The 19,565-nt window shown below is 35.3% G+C and overlaps 1 protein-coding gene across 12 annotated transcripts in view; it reads right to left on the bottom strand.

Annotated features, from left to right (window-relative positions):
* The window catches only part of NF1 (neurofibromin 1), a 274,270-nt gene that overhangs the window by 123,659 nt on the left and 131,046 nt on the right, over window positions 1-19,565 (bottom strand). For 10 of the 12 annotated variants that reach the window (XM_072779390.1, XM_072779394.1, XM_072779382.1 and 7 more), the window contains 4 exons: window positions 15,892-16,053; window positions 15,653-15,756; window positions 11,043-11,178; window positions 563-625 (listed from right to left, as the gene is read on the bottom strand). In XM_072779390.1, the coding sequence (XP_072635491.1) occupies window positions 563-625; window positions 11,043-11,178; window positions 15,653-15,756; window positions 15,892-16,053 (465 nt within the window). The remainder of the gene's footprint in view (window positions 1-562; window positions 626-11,042; window positions 11,179-15,652; window positions 15,757-15,891; window positions 16,054-19,565) is intronic. The other 2 variants (XM_072779388.1, XM_072779391.1) reach the window with 1 other exon arrangement.

The following is a 19,565-nucleotide window of genomic DNA, read 5'->3' as shown; positions in this document are numbered from 1 at the left end:
GTTAGGATTTTTATAATCTAAGTACAAACATCTAGATTCTGGCTGAGACTGTCTAGATAAAAATATAAGGAGTAAAAAATGAAACTTTTAGGTAAGATTTAGAAAGTGACACACTTTCCCACCATATACTTTTTTCTCCCTCCATATACTTCTAATACTAAAGGAAAAACTTTCACCTCTATGAAAAGAAACCACTCACATTACCTGCAACAAGAAGCAAGAATGAAGAGAGTCAGCATTTCCTAAGGCCTTGAAATTAAGTTTCTTTTGCATTCATTTGTAATTTTAAACAGAACAATAATAAAATTAGACCAGGGATGTCCAATGCAACAAATATCCCCAAAATGCCTTTGGGATAAATCAAACCAAAGGAACACAGAGAATGTTTTGATGTAACTTAATTCCAGGGTTAATTGAAATGAAAGCTATTTTGTGCCAGAATTAGTAGAATGATTTTACAGTGAAGGTCAAATAGGCTTAAGTGAAGATGTTCTTAACAAACAGCAAAAGATTTTTGTTTTGCTTTGAAAGAAACAGCTAATAAAAAGTTCTCCAAACTTACTGATTTTTTGTTTTCCTTTTTTTCTTTTACTGTAGCTTTATTCAGTAGGGAGTGGCAAGTTGCCTACAGAACAGAGATGAGCACAAACAAGTCACAGCACCAACTACATACAGCAACAAAAACAATGTTGGCTTGTACATAAAATTACATGATCAAATGTAACACAAATGGAATCAACAAAAAATTAGAAATCAACTGAATTTTGAGGGATGAATCTATTTCTGGATTTTAATTTTTATCACATTTTCAAGCCAAAGCACTAAATAAACAGCAAGAAATGTTGAGACAATCATATCTACTATTTCTGGCTATAAATCACAGAAAAGTTCTCCCCAAGTAAATTTGAGGATATTTAATATTTACATTTCAGTTAATTCCTAGCTTTTGATAAATTTCATAAGATATTTCATTACAAGTAGATCACACACTAAACACACTTCTATGTGTCTACATAATTTTTCTTGATAAATACTTCTCTGTGTATCCTTCAATTGACTTAAAGTTCTTTTATCAATAGCCGGCATTTAATTTAGACCTAATGATTTAAAAAATAAACGTTAATTGGCTAAATAAAATGGTAAAATTCACATTAGAGATTCTGAATTAAAAATCTCTTTAAGAAAGATTCTCTTAAAATTTCACTTATTTCTCTGTTTGCAGGCTACTTCCTGAAAAAGTTCTAATCAGAGAGGTTAAAAGCTCTGCAACATTTGGAAGGAGAATGTTATCAGCTTAACTAGAAATAAGCATTAATATTAAAGAAGAAACTGCAGAGAAAATTATAGAATAAAACTGTAAGCCCACTTAACATTTTTTCACATATCTGACTACAGAATATATCAAGAAACAAAGCACCAAAAAGGAAAAACAAAAACAAAACCACACAGATATATTGGCTTCATCTCTTAGGGCTCCTTCTAGGCCAAAGAATTCTTTTATTTTTATTTATTTATTTTAAAATTAGGCTCCACATCCAGCATGGAACTTAACATGGGGCTTGAACTCACAACCCTGAGATCAATACCTAAGTTGAGATCGAGTCAAACGCTTAACCGAGTGGGCCACCCAGGCACCCCTAGGCCAAAGAGTTCTTTTAAAATTAAGACTCTTGGTTGGAGTAGACTAGGCCCAACAACTTTTTTTAATATCTTTAAAACCATTTAAATCCACCATAGATGGCATTTTATTCCAGGAATTTGGGGCATTCAACACCATAACTTAAGTTACTCTGACATTTATTCATCCATCCAAGGAATTATTGCACATCTAACATGCTAGATACCATTCTAGGCATCAGAAACTAGCAGCAAAACAAGACAACACAGTTCTTTTCTCATGGGGCTTTGGTTCAAACTTTATATACAAAAGTACTAGTAACCAAATAGATCACTAAAATGCAGTTTCATGCAACTTTTTCCAATTATGGTATATAATTATCATTTATAGCCTTAAAAATTGGTGTAAACTACTTCCACTTGGAGAAGCAGATTTACTGGGAAAAATGACATTTACTTAGAATCATAATATTTAGCTTTTTCTCAGAATTCTCTCACCATAAGTTAAGAGAATATCCATTCTGGGAATTATTTTCTCATTATAGGTAACTCCTGCTTTTCAAAAGTTCGCTTTCAACAAAAGACCTAAATTAGTACCTATTTCTGCTAACTGAAAGGAATCCAAAGAGGCTTTGGCTTTTACAGGAAAAATAGCTAAAAGCGAATATTGTAATCAGCGTTTGTTTTGTAGTGAGCCATTACAGAGGCAGCGCACACCCCCCAAACAGCGAGGGGCTGCCAACTTCCTTCCCCAGGAGCCAACACTCAGCACCAAGTTGCCACAGCTTTCAACTTGTCTATGAGCATCTGTGCTTCATCTCAATTTATTTTGTGTATCCATTAGCAAGATGTGCCCTAAGTTATCAGAAAAGCCTAAGAGTTTGTAAGAGTGTTACACTTGGCGTAAAACTGGATGTAATTAAGGATTTCAACTCTGGTGAATGAAAACAGACACTGTGTGTGCATTAAACTTCCCTGCATCCACCCTTCATACCATTTACTCACAGAGAGGAACAATCTTGAAAGTTGCTGAAGTTACTAACTGGTTCTGCCAGTAGTAAAATGGTCTCTTTTAGTCAGCATCCAGTTATGGATGCAATGAAAAGTCTATTGCTTGAGTGGACTTCTGGGTGAACAAAGCATGGTATTCCATTAAGTTATCTTACACTTCAGGAGAAATCAAATTTTTTAGTAAGCTGAAACAGAAAGTACCGAACAATGATTATCTAAGTGTTACAAAAGTATGATTTAAAGGTAGTCATGGGTGGTTTGATCGGTGTTGAGGCAAAGGCAGCTTCATAGCTCAATGGTTATTGGAGAGAGTGTTTCAGCTGATATGGAAGCTGCTGAAAAGTTCCCAGAAGAATTGGTGAAAATAAATAATTATAGTAGGTAGTTATTCATTTAAACAAGTGTATAAAAAAAAAAACAAACAAGTGTTAAACTTCAATTTCTTATTAGAAAAACTGCTGAGCAAGACATTTACTTCAACAGAATTAAAGTAGGCTAAGGGACACAAGGCATCAAAGGACAAGTTTACCCTAAGGCCTACCATTAACACTACTGGTGGGGATCCCTGGGTGGTGCAGCGGTTTGGCACCTGCCTTTGGCCCAGGGCGCGATCCTGGAGATCCGGGATCGAATCCCACATCAGGCTCCCGGTGCATGGAGCCTGCTTCTCCCTCTGCCTATGTCTCCGCCTCTCTCTCTTTCTCTCTCTGTGACTATCATAAATAAATAAAAATAAAAAAATAAAAAACACTACTGGTGATGCTGTCTTTTTTTTTTTTTTTTTTTTTTTTTTTTGGTGATGCTGTCCTTAAGCTTCTACTAGTGCACCATTCAGAAAATCCAAGGGCACTTAAAGGCATTGATAAGAATATACTTCTTGTGTTTCATTTGCATCCAAGCAGCTGGATATCCAAATGATTTTTTTTTCTGAGTACATTAGTCCTTTTGTTGACAATACTGTAAAGAAAATAATCTTGATAACAGGTATCTTCTGATTGCTGAAACTGTGCTGTTCTTCAACCTGGCATTACTGAGCACAGCAATAACATTCTTATTGTGTTCTTCCTGCCAAATATGATGTTGTTGATACAACCATGTGTCCTAGGCCTAATAGCTACCATTAAGGCTTACTATACTGCAAAATGTTATGCATCTTTCTGTGAGTGCCATTGACAGAGAAGCCAACTCCAAAACATCTTTACAAGGGATCTGGAAACACTACAATACAAAATTGGCAGCTGCCAACGTTGGAGATGCTCTTGATAGGGTAACAAACAGTCTGGATGAGAAATGGTGCTTAGAGGACTGTCTCGAAGCAGAGAACAATTTTAAAGGCTTTAAACCAACAACAGTAAATATGGTTTGGCTAAGGAGGCTCAGTTTGTAAAACCTGATGAAGATGATGTTGATGGTTTTGGCATCCCATGGCCAAGAACTGACAGGTAAAGAGCTGATGCAATTGCAAGAGAAAAGAACAATCAACACTGAACACAACAGTGAACGGCCTGAAAGTGAAGTTTTCCAGAAACTGAATGTGAAGCACCTGAGTGAGATTTTTGCTAAGATGTACGGTGCTACAGTGATTGCAGAAAAGTATGGCTTTAATTTTAAAAGGGTATACAGGTTTAGGGACAGGTTTATAGAATGTTTTGAGTGCCTACAAAAATCTGTAGTATAGAAAAATGCAAGAGGCTAAGCAGTTGAGCATAATGTCATACTTCAAGCCTTCCACATCAGCCACATTAGCCACAGCAGATGATGAACCTTGATCTTTGACATCAAGGCAGGCAGAAGGTGTAGAGACATGAATGACCTGTCTGCATGGATGGATTTAGACAATGATGAGACATTAATAGAGGACACTCTTTCTCTCAATCCTACACGCTATACTTCTGCACCTCCCACCACCCCAACCTCCAACACCCCAGCCTAACACACCCCTTCTGGTGTGCTTGCTGTCATCCCAATTCTGGTAAGTGAAGCGACCCCATACATAAATTATTTGTACTTTATACAGCTGTGTATTTGTCATATTATTCTTGTTTTTACTATATGTTAATGTTATTTTAGGTTTTATGTGTCATTTGGTATGATGTGGTTGGTTATTCTGGGGGTCTGGGAACACTAAAAAATTTTTCCATATAAATTAATGGTAACTGCTTCTCTTTATGACACTTTGGCTTACAAAAGCTTTCACAGTAACACTCTACTTTGGGATAGTAGAGAAAACCTGTATTCTTTTCCTTCAATGGGGAGGAAAAGTAGAAATAAATACATGAAAAAAATGTCTTAATTATAAATCTGACACATGTTCACAGTTGGCTATCCCTATATAATCTAAACCTAGTCCACTATGTAAGGGGGCATACAAAGTAAGAGATCTGGCTAAAGCATGATTCAAAAAAGGCTTAACAGTCAAAAACATGAACTCAAGAAAAAGGAGCTAACACTCAGAGAAGTTTATTAGCTAGCAATATCCTCACTCAGCTTTCAAAATTTTCCAAGTCCCAAAGCAGGAGCCATATTTACTCGAGGAAACAATCAACTACTTATCCCTCCCAGCAGAACACAGAAGTACAAAGGTACCATTATGTTATTGCCAAAGTCAAAAGAGCAAGAAAAAGCCAGAAGAAAGATGAATAAAAGAGCAAACTAAGGAGAAAACTACATTTGGTAGGAGACTCAAAGAGTAACTTGAGACCAAAGCTTTTTTTCTTTCTTTTAATTAGGAAATGTAAAATCCCTGTTATCAGTCACTTATTAAAAAACAAAATCATATTTGTAAATAATATTGCACAATTTTGCTCTATAGTACTCTACATCCCAACGTTTCCCCAGTACTTCAAAATAATGCAGACACACATTTAGATATATTCTTAAAGAAAATAATTGTATGTAAAATATTTAGTAAGATAATTAAGGTCTGTTATAACACAGGATATTTTATTATAGAGTGCTTTAAAAAAGCATAACACATAGTGTTTAATAAGCCACAAATGACCATCTTATTACTCAATTTTCTGATTTATTTTAACTACATCCCTCCCTTCCTATGAAAACTGGCAAGAATCTTGTTTTACTTGGGAGGAGTGGATGGGAGAATTCTATTCCTTCATTAAATATTTCCTAAATACAAATAAATGCCAAGCCCTGTTCCATTTACCTTATTAGAATCATGGTCTCAAAATGAACTCCAAGTTTGCTGATGATACAAAACAAAAAATTTTTTTCCCTTTAAGATGACAACCACATGAATTTCTACTAAAATCTACTAAGTCATGTAATCAGGCAGTCAGTAACCATTCACTTTTAAATCAAGACAAAGTCACATGAATTTCTACTAAAATCTACTAAGTCATGTAATCAGGCAGTCAGTAACCATTCACTTTTAAATCAAGTCAAAGCCACTGCCATTTCAGAAATCCACTTGACCACCTTCCTTCAATTTCCTCTGCCTCCAATCTCCACCTCCAGTAACCTCAAGTCTGATCTCTTTTTTCCATGACTTCAGTTTTGTCGGTCTCTTTAAGATTCTACATATAAGTGACACCATATAGTTATTGTCTCTGACTTAATTTTACTTAGCATAATGCCTCCGAGGGCCATGTGCACTGTCAAAAAATGGTAAATTTCCTCATTTTGTATGGCTGAATAATATTCCATTGTGCATATACCCACAGTTCTTTTAATCCATTCATCTGTTGATGGATACTCGGGTTGTTTCCATGTCTTGGCTATTCTAAGTAATACTGTTATGAACATGAGGGTGAAGATTATCTTTTCAAGTTAGTATTTTCATTTCCTTTGGATATATTCCTGGAAGTGGAATTGCTGAATGATATGGTAGTTTAATTTTGAATTTTTTGAGAATTTTCCATACTGTTTTCCATATTAGCTATACCAACTTACAATTGTACCAATAGTGCATAAGGGTTCCCATTTTTCTCTATCCATGAATTTGTTATCTCTAGTCTTTTCGATGATGGTCATTCTAACAGGTATTGAGGTGCTATCTCACTGTGGTTTTATTTTTTTTAATTATTTTTTTTTTAAGATTTTATTTATTTATTCATGACAGAGAGAGACAGACAGGCAGGCAGAGGGAGAAGCAGGCTCCATGCAAGGAGTCCGACGTGGGACTCAATCCTGGGTCTCCAGGATCACACCCTGGGCTGAAGGCAGCGCTAAACCACTGGGCCACCGGGGCTGCCCCTCACTGAGGTTTTAATCTGCATTTCCCCAATGACTAGTGATATTGAACATCTTTCCATGTACCTTTTGGCCTGTTATGTAACTTCTTTGGAAAAATATCTATTCAAAAGTATCTGCTGCTCATTTTTAATTTATTTTTGCTATTGAAAATTGTGTTTTTAATATATTTTAAATATTCCTTATTAGATATATAATTCACAAATATTTTTTTCCCACTCCATAGATTGTCTCTTCACATTATATGATGTGCCTGCTGTACAGAAGCTTTCTAGTTTAATGTAGTCCCATCTGCTTATTTTTTAGTTTGTTGTACTCTAGGTGTCACCTCCAAAAAACCATTACCAAGCCTCATGCCAAGAAGCTTTATTCCTATGCTTTCTTCTAGTAGTTTCATGTTTTCAAATTCTACATTTAAATCTTTAATCCATTTTTAGTTAATTTGTATGAGTGGTATATGACGGTTTTTTACATGTGAATATTCAGTGATTTAAGCACCATTTATTGAAAAGACTATCTTTTCTCCATTGAGTATTCTTGGATCGCTTGTCAAATATTAGTTGACTATATATGCTTAGCTTTACTTCTGGGCTCTTGATTCTGTTCTACTGGTGAATCTATTTTTATGCCAGTACATACTGTTCTGATGGCTACAGCTTTAAATCAGGAAGTGTGGTGCCTCCTTCATTCTTCTTAGGACTGCTTTGGCTATGTAAGGTCTTTTGTGGTTCCATTAAAATGTTAGGAGTATTTTTTCTATTTGTGTAAAAAATGCCATTGGAAACTTAATAGGGACTGCACTGAATCTATAGATTACTTTGGTAGTATTATATCTAAATAATTAGTTCTTCCAATCCATGAACACAGGATACCTTTTCCATTTATCTGTTTTCTTCAATTTTTTCATCATTGTCATAGTTTCCAGCATAAAGATCTTTCACCTCCTTAATTTATTCCTAAGCCTTTTATTGTTTTGATGCTATTATAAATGAGATTGATTTTTTTTTACAAATTTCACTGTTAGTATATAGAAATGCTACTGATTTTTGTATGTTAACTATGTAGACTGCAACTTTACTGAGTTCACTGATTAGTTCTGTTTTTTGTTTGTCTTTGAGACTTCCTATATACAAAATTATGTCATCTGCAAGTAGAGACAATTTTACTTATTCCTTTCCAATTCTGATACTTTTTCTCTCCTGACTGCTCTAGCTAGCACTTCTAGTATTATGCTGAATAGGAGTGGTAAGAGTAGATTTCCTTGTCTTGTTCTTGATCTTAGAGGAATGCTTTCAACCTTTCACCACTGTGTGGTTGTCATTTATGGCCTTTATTATGTTGACATATTATTTCCATGCCTAATTTATTAAGAATTTTTATCATGAATGGATATTAAATTTTGTTAAGTGCTTTTTCTGCATTGAGATGATCATATGATTCTTTTCTTCATTGTATTAATGTGATGTATCACATTGATTGGTTTGCATATGTTGCATATGTTCAACCATCCTTGCACCAAAGGATAAATCCCACTTGACCATGGTGCATGATCATTTTAATATACTGCTGAATTCAGTATGCTAGTAATTTATTGATAATTTTTACAGCTATAATCATCAATGATATTGGCCTGTAGTTTTCTTTTCTAGCAATGTCCTTTTCTGGTTTTGGTATCGGGTTAATGCTGGCCTCATAAAATGAGTTTAGACCATTCTTTTCTCTTCAGCTTTTTGTTAAGACTTTGAGAAGGACTGGTGCTCATTCTTCTGTAAATGTTTGGTAAACATCACCAGTTAAGCCAACTGGTCCTGGGCTTTTCTTTGTTGGGAGAATTTTGTAATAATTGGTCTATTCAGAGTTTCTACTTCTTCCTCAATCTTGGTAAGTTGTCTATGTTTCTAAGAATTTTCCCATTTCTTCTAGGTTGTCTAGTTTGTTGACACACATAGTTGTTCATACTAGCCTCTTATAACCCTTTAAATTTCTGTGGTATCAGTTGTGAGATCTCCTTTTTCATTTCTAATTTTGTTGATTTAGGTCCTTCCTCTCTTTGGTTAGTCTAGCTAAAGGTTTGTTAATTTTATTTATTTTTCAAAGAACCAACTCTTAGCTTGGTTAATCTTTTCTACTGTTACTCTGTAGTTATTTCTATTTCATTTATTTCTGCTCTAATCTTTATAACTTCCTTTCTTCTGCTAACTTTGAGCTCAGTTTGTTCTTTTTCTAATTCCTTAAGGCAAAGAGGCTGCTTATTTGGATCTTTCCCACTCCTTAACAGAGTTGTTTATTGGTATGAACTTCCCTCTTAACTGCTTTTTGCTGCATCCTACATGTTCTGGATGTTGTGTTCCCATTTTCATTTATCAAGAAACTTTTTTATTTCCCCTTTAATTTCTTCTTTGATCCATTAATTGTTCAGGGTAGTAATTCATCTCCATGTGTTCACTTCTTTTCCAGTTTTCCTCATATAATTGATTTCCTCATGTAATCACCACTGTGGTCAGAGAAGAAGACACTTGGTATGATTTCAATCTTCTTGAATGTGTTAAGACTTATTTTGTGGCCTAAGATACAGCCTATCCTAGAAAACATATTGTGTGCTTGAGAAGAATGTATATTCTGCTGTTGTTGAGCAGAAAGTTCTATATCTGTCTGTTAGGTCCATCTGGTCTGTATCTGTTCAAATCTGCTGTTTCGGTTGTCTGGATTATCTATCCATTGTTGACAGTGGGGTATTAAAGTCCCCAATTAATTCTATATTACTATTTACTTCTCCTTTTAGATCTGTTAGTTTTTGCTTTGTATATTTAGGTACTCCAATGTTGGGCACATAAATACTTAGAACTATTATATCTTCTTGGTGTATTAACCTCCTTTATTGTTATATTATGACCTTCTTTGTCTCTTTTCACCATTTTTAGTTTAAAGTCTATTTGGTCTGAAATAAGTATAAGTATAAGAGTAGTTACTCTTGCTTTTTTTGGGGGGGGGGGTTATTTGCTTAAAATGACTTTTTTCATCCCTTCACTTCCACTCTATATGTGTCTTTAAGGCTACCATGAATCTTTTGTAGGCAGCATATTATTGGATCTTGGTTTTTTTTTTTTTTTTTTTAATCCATTCAGCCATTCTATGTCTTTCAACTGGGAAAACTTAATCCACTTACATTTACAGTAATCATTTGATAGTAAAGGATTTACTATTGCTGTTTTGTTAACTGTTTTCAGGTTGTAAGTTTTTGGGTTTTTTTTTAATAGAGCAGAAACATTTTTATAAATAGCAATGGGGGAACAATTCACATAGAGCAGCCTGAAACAGCTAAAATGGTGATTTCACCGATCTTGCTAATGTCTCTAAGCAACTGAAGCCCTGTGCTAAAAAAACAAATGGCTGGGGATGACTCTGCAAAGAAAAAGACACAAAGGCAAGGGTTTTGGTGAAAGCATAAATTCTTTCCCCTGTACCCACCCCTGTCCCAAACTCCAGACTCAGAGCCACTAATGTTTCTTACAAAATCTATTTTAAACAGGCTAATATAGATCTACACTAATTCCCCCTGGAATGATTAAATCATCCCTGAACTACATATGCAATTCAAAATCACAGTGAACCATAAAAAGAACACAGACCGAATTTCTTCAGTAAGTAGGGGATGACTGTGGACATCTGAACTCAGAAGCATTACTTGCAGTGCTAGTGCTAAAAATTCTAATAATTTTATCTGAATGATGATGCATATATTTTAGAAGTAGCATTCTATATAAAATAAACAGATTAGTTTGTCCTAGAAAAACCTGACCAAAAAAATTACATCTTTAAGAAGACATCAAAATTATAGATCAAGCATTTCAATAGTATAAAAAGCAAGGACCAGTAGACCTGCCTCATATGTGAAAAACTCTGTGCGTAGTTTAGGCAAAAGATAACAAAAAAATTCCATAATATATCTAATTTCAACCATGTCAATTATACCCAATAGACTCGCTCCCAATGCAAGGAAAATTAAATATTTTTAGTACTCCCTTAAAATACTTCAATCTGTCTCCTAAACAATATTTAAGTTTTTTCAAAGCCAATTCCAAAAATTTTGAATGTATTGACTCAGTATTTTTAACCACCCACTATCAGCAGCTAAATCCCTCCTCGGTAAAGCATTTTTACTTCAGCTTTGGATTAATAACGGTACTCTCTAACCTTAAACATACCTGGTATAAACAGTGGCACACACTTCGAAGCTGAGGGGGGAATTCTGAGGAGGAACTGATGATGGCATGGAAGAACTTTTCAGTCATCTGAAGAAGGTTCCGTTGGTTTTCCTCAAGGCTCTCTGACTGTTCTAATCTGCAAAAAAATTTTTAAAAAGAGAGAGAGAGAGAGAGAGAAAAGAGAGAGAAGGTAAAATCCATTTAAAATAAACAGACAAAAGTACTCTTTAAAAGAGACTTTCAGCCAAATGCAATGTTTTGACTTTGCTGGGATCTTGATTTGAATAAAACAACTGCAAAAAGGCAATTCTGAGAGCTGTGTCTAAGAATTCTTATCCCCTTATATTCTCACAAATCTGGTATATACTCAGCTCAGTACCATCTTCTCCATTCTGGATATGTCTGCCTGCAGAAAAGATGTATTCTGGTTTGCTCTCTCCACCTCCATGGTAGAAAGCTTCCCATGAGGCAAGTCTGTAGTCATCCAGTTGTGCAAGGGCTGGGGTCTAATTCAAGGTGAAGTATTAGCAAGCGTATTTGCCCACAGGATCAAAAGCCACATACTCGAAGCATTGTTATCAGAAAAAAAAGTGATAGCTGATTCCTGAGTGCTTCTCTCCCACCCCTTCTCCTTTCATTCTTTTGGTTTAGAATTGCGCAAGGAAGAGGAATATTATTTATTAGGCATCCTTGCCCCCAAAAAACCCACGTGTCAAGCCACTTTAAAAAATATACATGTGCATATTTCATTGGATCTAATGCACAGAGAACACATAAAAGAATGACAGGTGGTAAAGACTTATAGTTAGAAAACTCTGTACTTTATCTTGTAGTCAGTATAGTTAGAAAACTCTGTACTTTATCTTGTAGTCAATATTATTTATTAGGCATCCCTGCCCCCAAAAAACCCATGTGTCAAGCCACTTTAAAAATATACAACATGTGCATATTTCATTGGATCTAATGCACAGAGAACACATGAAAGAATGACAGGTAGTAATCGCTTATAGTTAGAAAACTCTGTACTTTATCTTGTAGTCAGAGAACAACTGATGTTCTAAGAAGGAAAGTAACAAAAAGACTTGGGTTTCACAATAATTCCAACAGCAAATGACCTGAAAAATGGAAAAGACAATGTTGGGGCAATTACTGGGAAGTTGCAGCAAAAGTCAATGGGATCACCATTTACAACTATTACCAAAAAGAATAAAATACCTAGAAAAATACTTAGCCAAAGTCGTGAAAGACCTATACACTCCTAAAATGATAAGACACTGATGAAAGAAACTGAAGCCAACACAAACTAAAAGAAAGATATACCATTCTCATGGATTAGAAGATTATTATTAAAATGTGTATACTACCCAAAGCAATCTACAGATTCAATGCAGTCCCTGTCAAAATACCAAGTGTTTTTCACCAAACTGGAACAAGTAATTCTAAAATTTATATGGAACCACAAAAGACCTCAAAGAGACTAAACGATCTTGAGAAAGAAGAAAAAAACCAGAAGTATCACAATCCTGGATATGAAGATATACAAAACCATAGTAAATCACCCCAGTATGGTACAGGCAAAAAAACAGTCACACAGATCAGTGGAACAGCAAAAAGAGCCCAGAAATAAACCTATACCTATATTGTCAACCTATGACAAAGTAGGCAAGAGTATACAACAAGGAAAAGACTGTCTTTTCAATAAATGATGTTGAGTAATTGGACATCTACATGCCAAAACAATGAAAACTGGACCCTTTCTTATAGCATATGCAAAAACAAATTCCAAACAGATTAAACACCTAAATATGAAACCTGAAACCATAAAATTCCTAAAAGAAAACATAGCCAGTGATCTCTTGGACATCAGCCTTAAAACTTATTTATGGATATGTCTCTACAGGCAAGGGAAACAAAAGCAAAAATAAACTATCAAGACTACACCAAAACAAAAAGCTTTTGCACAGCAAGGAAATCACCAATAAAACAATAAAACAATAAAAACAAAATAGCAACCTACTGAATTGGAGAGGATATTTGCAAATGATATGTCTGATAAAGGGTTACTATCCAAAATATATAAGCAAGTCATACAACTCAATACCAAAATACCCAAATAATCTGATTTAAAAATGGGCAGAGGACCTGAAAAGACATTTTTCCAAAGAAGAAATAAAGGTGGTCAAAAGACACAGGAAAAAATGCTGAACATCACTAATCATCAGGGAAATGCAAATCAAAACCAAAATGAGGTATGACCGTAAGCTAGTCAGAATGGTTAATATCAAAAATAAAAATAAAAAATAAGTATTGGTGAGGATGTGGAGAAAAGGAACACTTAGAACACTTATGCACTGTCGGTGGGAATGTAAATTGGTGCAATTATTGTGGAAAACATTATGGAGGTTCCTCAAAAAATTAAAAATAGAAACACCATATGATCCAGTAATTCTATTAGTTGGTATTTACCAAAGAAAATGAAAACACTAATTGAAAAGATACACGCACCCCTATGTTCACTACGTAGCCAAGATATGGAAGCAACTCAAATGTCCACTGACAGATGAACAGGTAAAGAAGATGTGTTTCACACACACATACATACACACAGCAATATTACTCATCTATTAAAAAAGAATGAAATCTTGCCATCTGCAACAACATGCATGGACCCAGAAGTTATTATGCTAAGTGAAATAAGTCAGTAAAAGGCAAATACTCTATGACATCACTCATATATCGAATCTAAAAAGTAAAATAGCGGTGTGCATGGGTGGTGCAGTTGGTTAAGCAATCAACTCTTGGTTTCAATTCAGGTCATGATCTCAGGGTCATTAGATCAAGCCACATGTCAGGATCATGCTCAGCTGAGTCTGCTTCATATTCTCTCTCTCCCCCTCTGCCCCTTTTGCTCGTGCCGCGTTTTCTCTCAAATAAATCTTTAAGAAAACAAATGAACCAAAAAAAAAAAAATCACATTTTTAAATACAGATTAGAAACTGGTGGTTGCCAGAGGAGAGGTGGCTGAGAGGATGGGTGACACAGGTGAAGATCAGGATTAAATGGTACAAACTTCCAGTTACAAAATAAATAAATCATGGAAATGAAAATGGAAAGTACAGCATAGGGGATATAGTCAATAATGTTCTAACAACGTTGCATGGTAACAGGTGATGATTTCACTTATGAAGAGCACTGAGTAATATACAGAATTGTGAAACCAAATTACTGTACACCTGAAAATAATATGTCATTACTTAATAATTTTAAAAACTTATTGAGAAAACAAAGTCAATCTGATCAACACAGTACTGACTGAATAATGATACAGCCAAATTTATGAAATATTACACAGCAGGTAAAAAAATAAGATTAATCTTTCTATATTGACATAGAAAGATCTATGACATAGAGCGAAGTTAAGAAAATTAAGTTGTAAAACCAGGTATTATTCGAAGGATACAAACAACATGATTTGAAGGAACATATGTACCCCCAATGTTTACAAGAGCAATATCCACAATAGCCAAAATATGGAAAGCACCCAGATGTCTTGATGAATGGATAAAGAAGATGTGGTATGTATGGGTATGTGATAAACACAATGGAATATTACTCAGCCATCAAAAAGAATGAAATCTTGCCATTTATAATGACATGGATGGAACTAGAAAGTATTATGCTGAGCAAAATATGTCAGTCAGAGAAAGACAAATACCGTATGATTTCACTCCTTTGTGGAATTCAAGAAACAACACAGATGAGGGACGCCTTGGGTGCTCAGTGGTTGAGTGTCTGCCTTCAGCCCAGGGCATGATCCTGGGGTCCTGGGATGGAGTCCTGCATTGGGCTCCCTGCAGGGAGCCTGCTTCTCTCTCTGCCTATGTCTCTGCCTCTCTCTCTGTCTCTCTCAGGAATAAATAAAATCTTTAAAAAAAAAAACAAACAAAACAGATGCACATAGAGGAAGGTAAGGAAAATAAAATAAGACAAAAACAGGAGGGCAAACCATAAGAGATTTAACTGCAGGAAACAAACTTAGGGTTGCTGGAGGGGGAGATGGATGGGGGATAGGGCAATTGGGTGATGGGCATTAAGGAGGGCACTTGAAGTAATGAGCACCTGATGTTGTATGCAACTGATGAATCATTAAATTCTACCTCTGAAACTAATAATATACTGTATATTAAGTTGAATAAAAATAAAAATGCATAAAGTTGCAAAACCATGTATACAATGTTTACATTTATATTAAGCATTTACATTATATCTATAGTTTTTATAACTTAGCTCTATGTCATAGATCTATGTTGACATAGAAAGATTAATCTTATTCCTTTTACCTGCTATGTAATATTTCATAAGTGTGGCTATATTATAATTTGCATATGCAAATGCACCAAAAAAAGGCAAAGAATAGACTACATTAGTAACAGTGCTATGTCCCTAGAGGTGGCTGTCAAAGATACCTGTAAATTTTTAGAGAAAAATTTGTGTGCAACTTTTATAATTACAGACTAATTTTAAGAATCAAGAGGAGGAATTGTGAGAGCCTGTTCACATCCAGGGTAGTGGAAAAGTGAAGACAAGCTGTAGATGAAAGAATGACAAACCTGGTAGGATCCACTTCAAAGCTAACATGCTGCCAATCAGAGGATGTGATCACAATTCGTAATAACGGATCCAAGAGTTTTTGTAGGTAGGTAGCACCATATACCTAAAGAAATATAAAAGCAGGAATTTATTATGCCTTCTCCAAATGTCTTGCATTAAAGAAATTCTGTTCTGTATATTCTGCACATAATCAGTTTGCTATACCTTGGCACAAAAAAAAAGATAAATGGATACAAACCTTGAAACAGAAGGTCATTATTTTACTGGCTAAGCTGTTTCCTCGGAAAAGAGTCTGCATGGAGTCTGCCAATTCTACTTCCTTAGAAAACATGTTCCAGAGCAATTGGTAGAGTAAATGCCGAGAATCAAACAGAGTCACCAAAACTCGAGCTAGTTCATCCTGAGAACAAAATAAAATTGTGTTAGTGTGAATAATCCTGTTTTTTCTTAAGCAGGAAACTGTAAGGTAAATCCAAAACCGTCAACTACCTGCTAAATGGCTTTAGTTCAATGGTGACTAATTTTCCCCCTGGTGTTTCTCTGTGTGCATGTGTCTATTTCTTCATGCCTACAGCAGCTGTTTCAGGTCTATTGGTTTTTTTAAAAAAGATTTATTTATTCATGACAGAGAGAGAGGCAGAGACACAGGCAGAGGGAGAAGCAGGCTCCACACAGGGAGCTTGACGTGGGACTCAATTCCGGGTCTCCAGGATCACACCCTGGGCCGAAGGTGGCGCTAAATGGCTGGGCCACCGGGGCTGGCCCCACCCCCCTTTTGTTTAAAGCAATTTATTTATTTAAGCAATCTCTACACCCAGTGTGGGGCTTGAACTCATGACCCCAAGATCAAAAGTTGCATATTCTTCCCACAGAGCCAGCCAGGCACCTTGGCAGCTATTAATTCTAAGAATTAACTGATGAAAAGTAAAAGAGGCCTAGGCTTTACCAGGAGACAGAAAAAAAAATCCAGGATTCAGTTCAAATTATGACAAAACCAAAGAGAGTAGAAATAGAACATGATGGCACAGAATTTAGTTTGATATGCCCAAATCATTTTCTTAGGAAATCGGTGAGCAGGAATAAGACTCTGGTGATCACAAGACCTCTATTCTCAGCTGGTCAGGGAAATTCAGCACACTGAAAATGGGCTTAGCAGAGAAATAACAAAAATGGAAAGACTACAGCAGTAGTCTACAGCAATAACACAATATTTGTTACAGAAATAACAAAAATGGAAAGACTACAGCAGTGAACAAGACAGACAAGGTCTCTGCTTTCACAGGGCTCACATTATGGTGCAACAATAAACAAGATAATATTACATAGTGAATAAGTGCTAAGAAGAAAACTAAACAAGATTTGTAGTAAGTCAGGAAAAAGATTTGGGCTGAGCATTTAGAATCAAGCGATCAGCAAGATTTATGTACAAAGCCAGGGTTGGCAGCTAATTCCCACCTACTCCCTAAATGCTAAGGCTCGTAATTCCCCATAGTATTTTTTGGTACACTCAACAAAAATGATGCGGTAGTCAATCACTATTTAACCACACATGCTACAAAGAGATTTAAAGAGAACAGGGGTAGAAGAGAGGCCCCACCCTTCAAGAAGTGACAATAAAAGCCAGGATCGGTGACCATAGCTCTTTTAATTTTTGTCAACTCTGATATCTGAGTAAAGGAAAAAATTTCACAATCCTAACCATAGAATCTAGAAGCCAAAGAAGACACAAATATCCTGCTCTACACTATACAGTTATGTTATACATATTTGACTAGATATAAAACTTTCCTCCATTTTATGGGACTTCTGGGTGGCTCAGAGGTTGAGCCGCTGCCTTTGACTCAGGGCGTGATAATCCTGGGGTTCCGGATCAGGTCCTGCATTGGGCTCCCTGCATGGAGCCTGCTTCTCCCTCTGCCTGTGTCTCTGCCTCTCTCTGTCTCTCATGAATAAATAAATAAAATCTTTAAAAAAAAAAAAAAAAAGCTTTCCTCCATTTTAAAATCAAGTATAACTATGAGAGATAATTCAGTCACAAAATAGGTTTCCAAAGTATTACGCTAAATTTTTTTCTCAATCTAATCCCTTTTCTGCAAAATTCTGAAAATGTTAAGCAACAGAATTTAAAATTTGCAAAAGAGAATTAAAGTTTTTTAAAAAGTTATCTTGTATTTTGTTCTCATTTAGATACAGCTCTAATATAACTGGCCTACTATAAGTCTCTCTCAAAAAGTCATATACAATTCATTAGAAATGATCTACCAAAAAACAGAATGAATTAAAGCTTCTTAGATTTAACTGATTCCTTTTTATTAAGAGAATTACTGATAATTTTTAGTGCTAATTACAGGTATGTGGTAAAAAGGTAATTCAGAAGAATATCCATTTTCAAAAAACATGAAGATTTCTGTAATGTGAGGTTACAAGAGAGTTTCAATAGATTCCTTGTCCTAACTCCTTAGAGTTCCAACAGGGATTCCACCTTTGTGCATTAAACAATTATTTACAGTGTCCTTGTTATGTGCCAGGTTCTACTTCAAGCACTACAGCAGTGAACAAGACAGACAAGGTCTCTGCTTTCACAGGGCTCACATTATGGTGCAACAATAAACAAGATAATATTACATAGTGAATAAGTGCTAAGAAGAAAACTAAACAAGATAACGTGATAGAATGACTATAAGTGTGGTTCTTGCTGGATGGCCAAGAAGACCTCATTAAAACAGAGACACCTGTACTGAAACTTGAGTAATGGCCAAGAAGTTGGCCACATAAGAGATGAGGGAAGAAGCATTCCAGGCAGCTGTGGTGGTGGTGGCAGCAACAGCAAGGGTGCTCTCTAAGGTGGAAGTCCTATGTGAAAAGATTCAGAAGGAATCTGAGTTTCACCATCAGCATGGTTTAAGTTTGGTGAACAAGAAGGAGAGTGGCATGAGACAATGCCAACAATGAAGCAGAGCCCTTGTAAGCCAGAGTAAGGAATTTGAATTTTACTTTAAGTATAAGGAATAAGATCGTACAACTTTTAAGCAGAAACAAATCTACAGGCAATGACAAATTACCTCATTAGTTATAATTTACAAGGCTTAAATGACTTTTGGTATAATATAAACTGAATAGCATTTTAACATGGAAAAGGACAACCCTTCTCAAATTTTTAGCATGTTATTAAAAATAGTATGGTTTTAAGACAATTTTTTATTGAGAAGCCAAACAGTATCTTCAATGTTTAAAACAAGCATCATAATTTTCAAATGCAAAAATATGCCTACATTTTTTTAAAAATCATGCAATTCATTATAGAAAAGAGTTGTGACCTGGACACACAAGCCTTTAATTCTAGCTCTAGCATTATGACAACTACATACAACAATTAACCCTAATTATCTCATTTAGTACATGAAAAGTACCACACCATGTCAGGGGTTTTAATTTTCTTTTGATCAGGGTTTATATATATATAATATTATAATATATAACTTATTAATATAGGTTATATATTTTATTATATCTTATTAATATAGGTTATATATTTTTATTATATATTTATATATTATATATAGATAGATACATATATCTGGGGGGGTGGGACAACTGGGTGCTCAGTGGGTTAAGCATTTGCCTTGACTCAGGTCATGACCCCAGGATCCTGGGATTGAGCCCCTTCTCCCTCTGCCTCTGCCCCTCCCCCCACTCCTGCATGTGTGCACTCTCTCACTCTCTTAAATAAATAAAATTTTTTAAAAGATATATATATGGAGGGATCAGTGTTTAAATGGAATTTTTCAGTGGGACAGGGAAGGAATCTGAGTTTCACCATCAGTATGAGGAATAAGATCCTCATACTTCAGGTAAGAACACTACTCTGAGGTTCCAACTACTTTCCCAAAGCTGAAAACCACTCAAATAATA

This window comes from Canis lupus, chromosome 16, assembly GCF_048164855.1.
Source record: "Canis lupus baileyi chromosome 16, mCanLup2.hap1, whole genome shotgun sequence".
In the NCBI taxonomy this organism is placed as follows: domain Eukaryota; kingdom Metazoa; phylum Chordata; class Mammalia; order Carnivora; family Canidae; genus Canis; species Canis lupus.
Note: the sequence above shows the minus strand (reverse complement) of the source record. Positions and strands in the feature narration are given on the sequence as shown.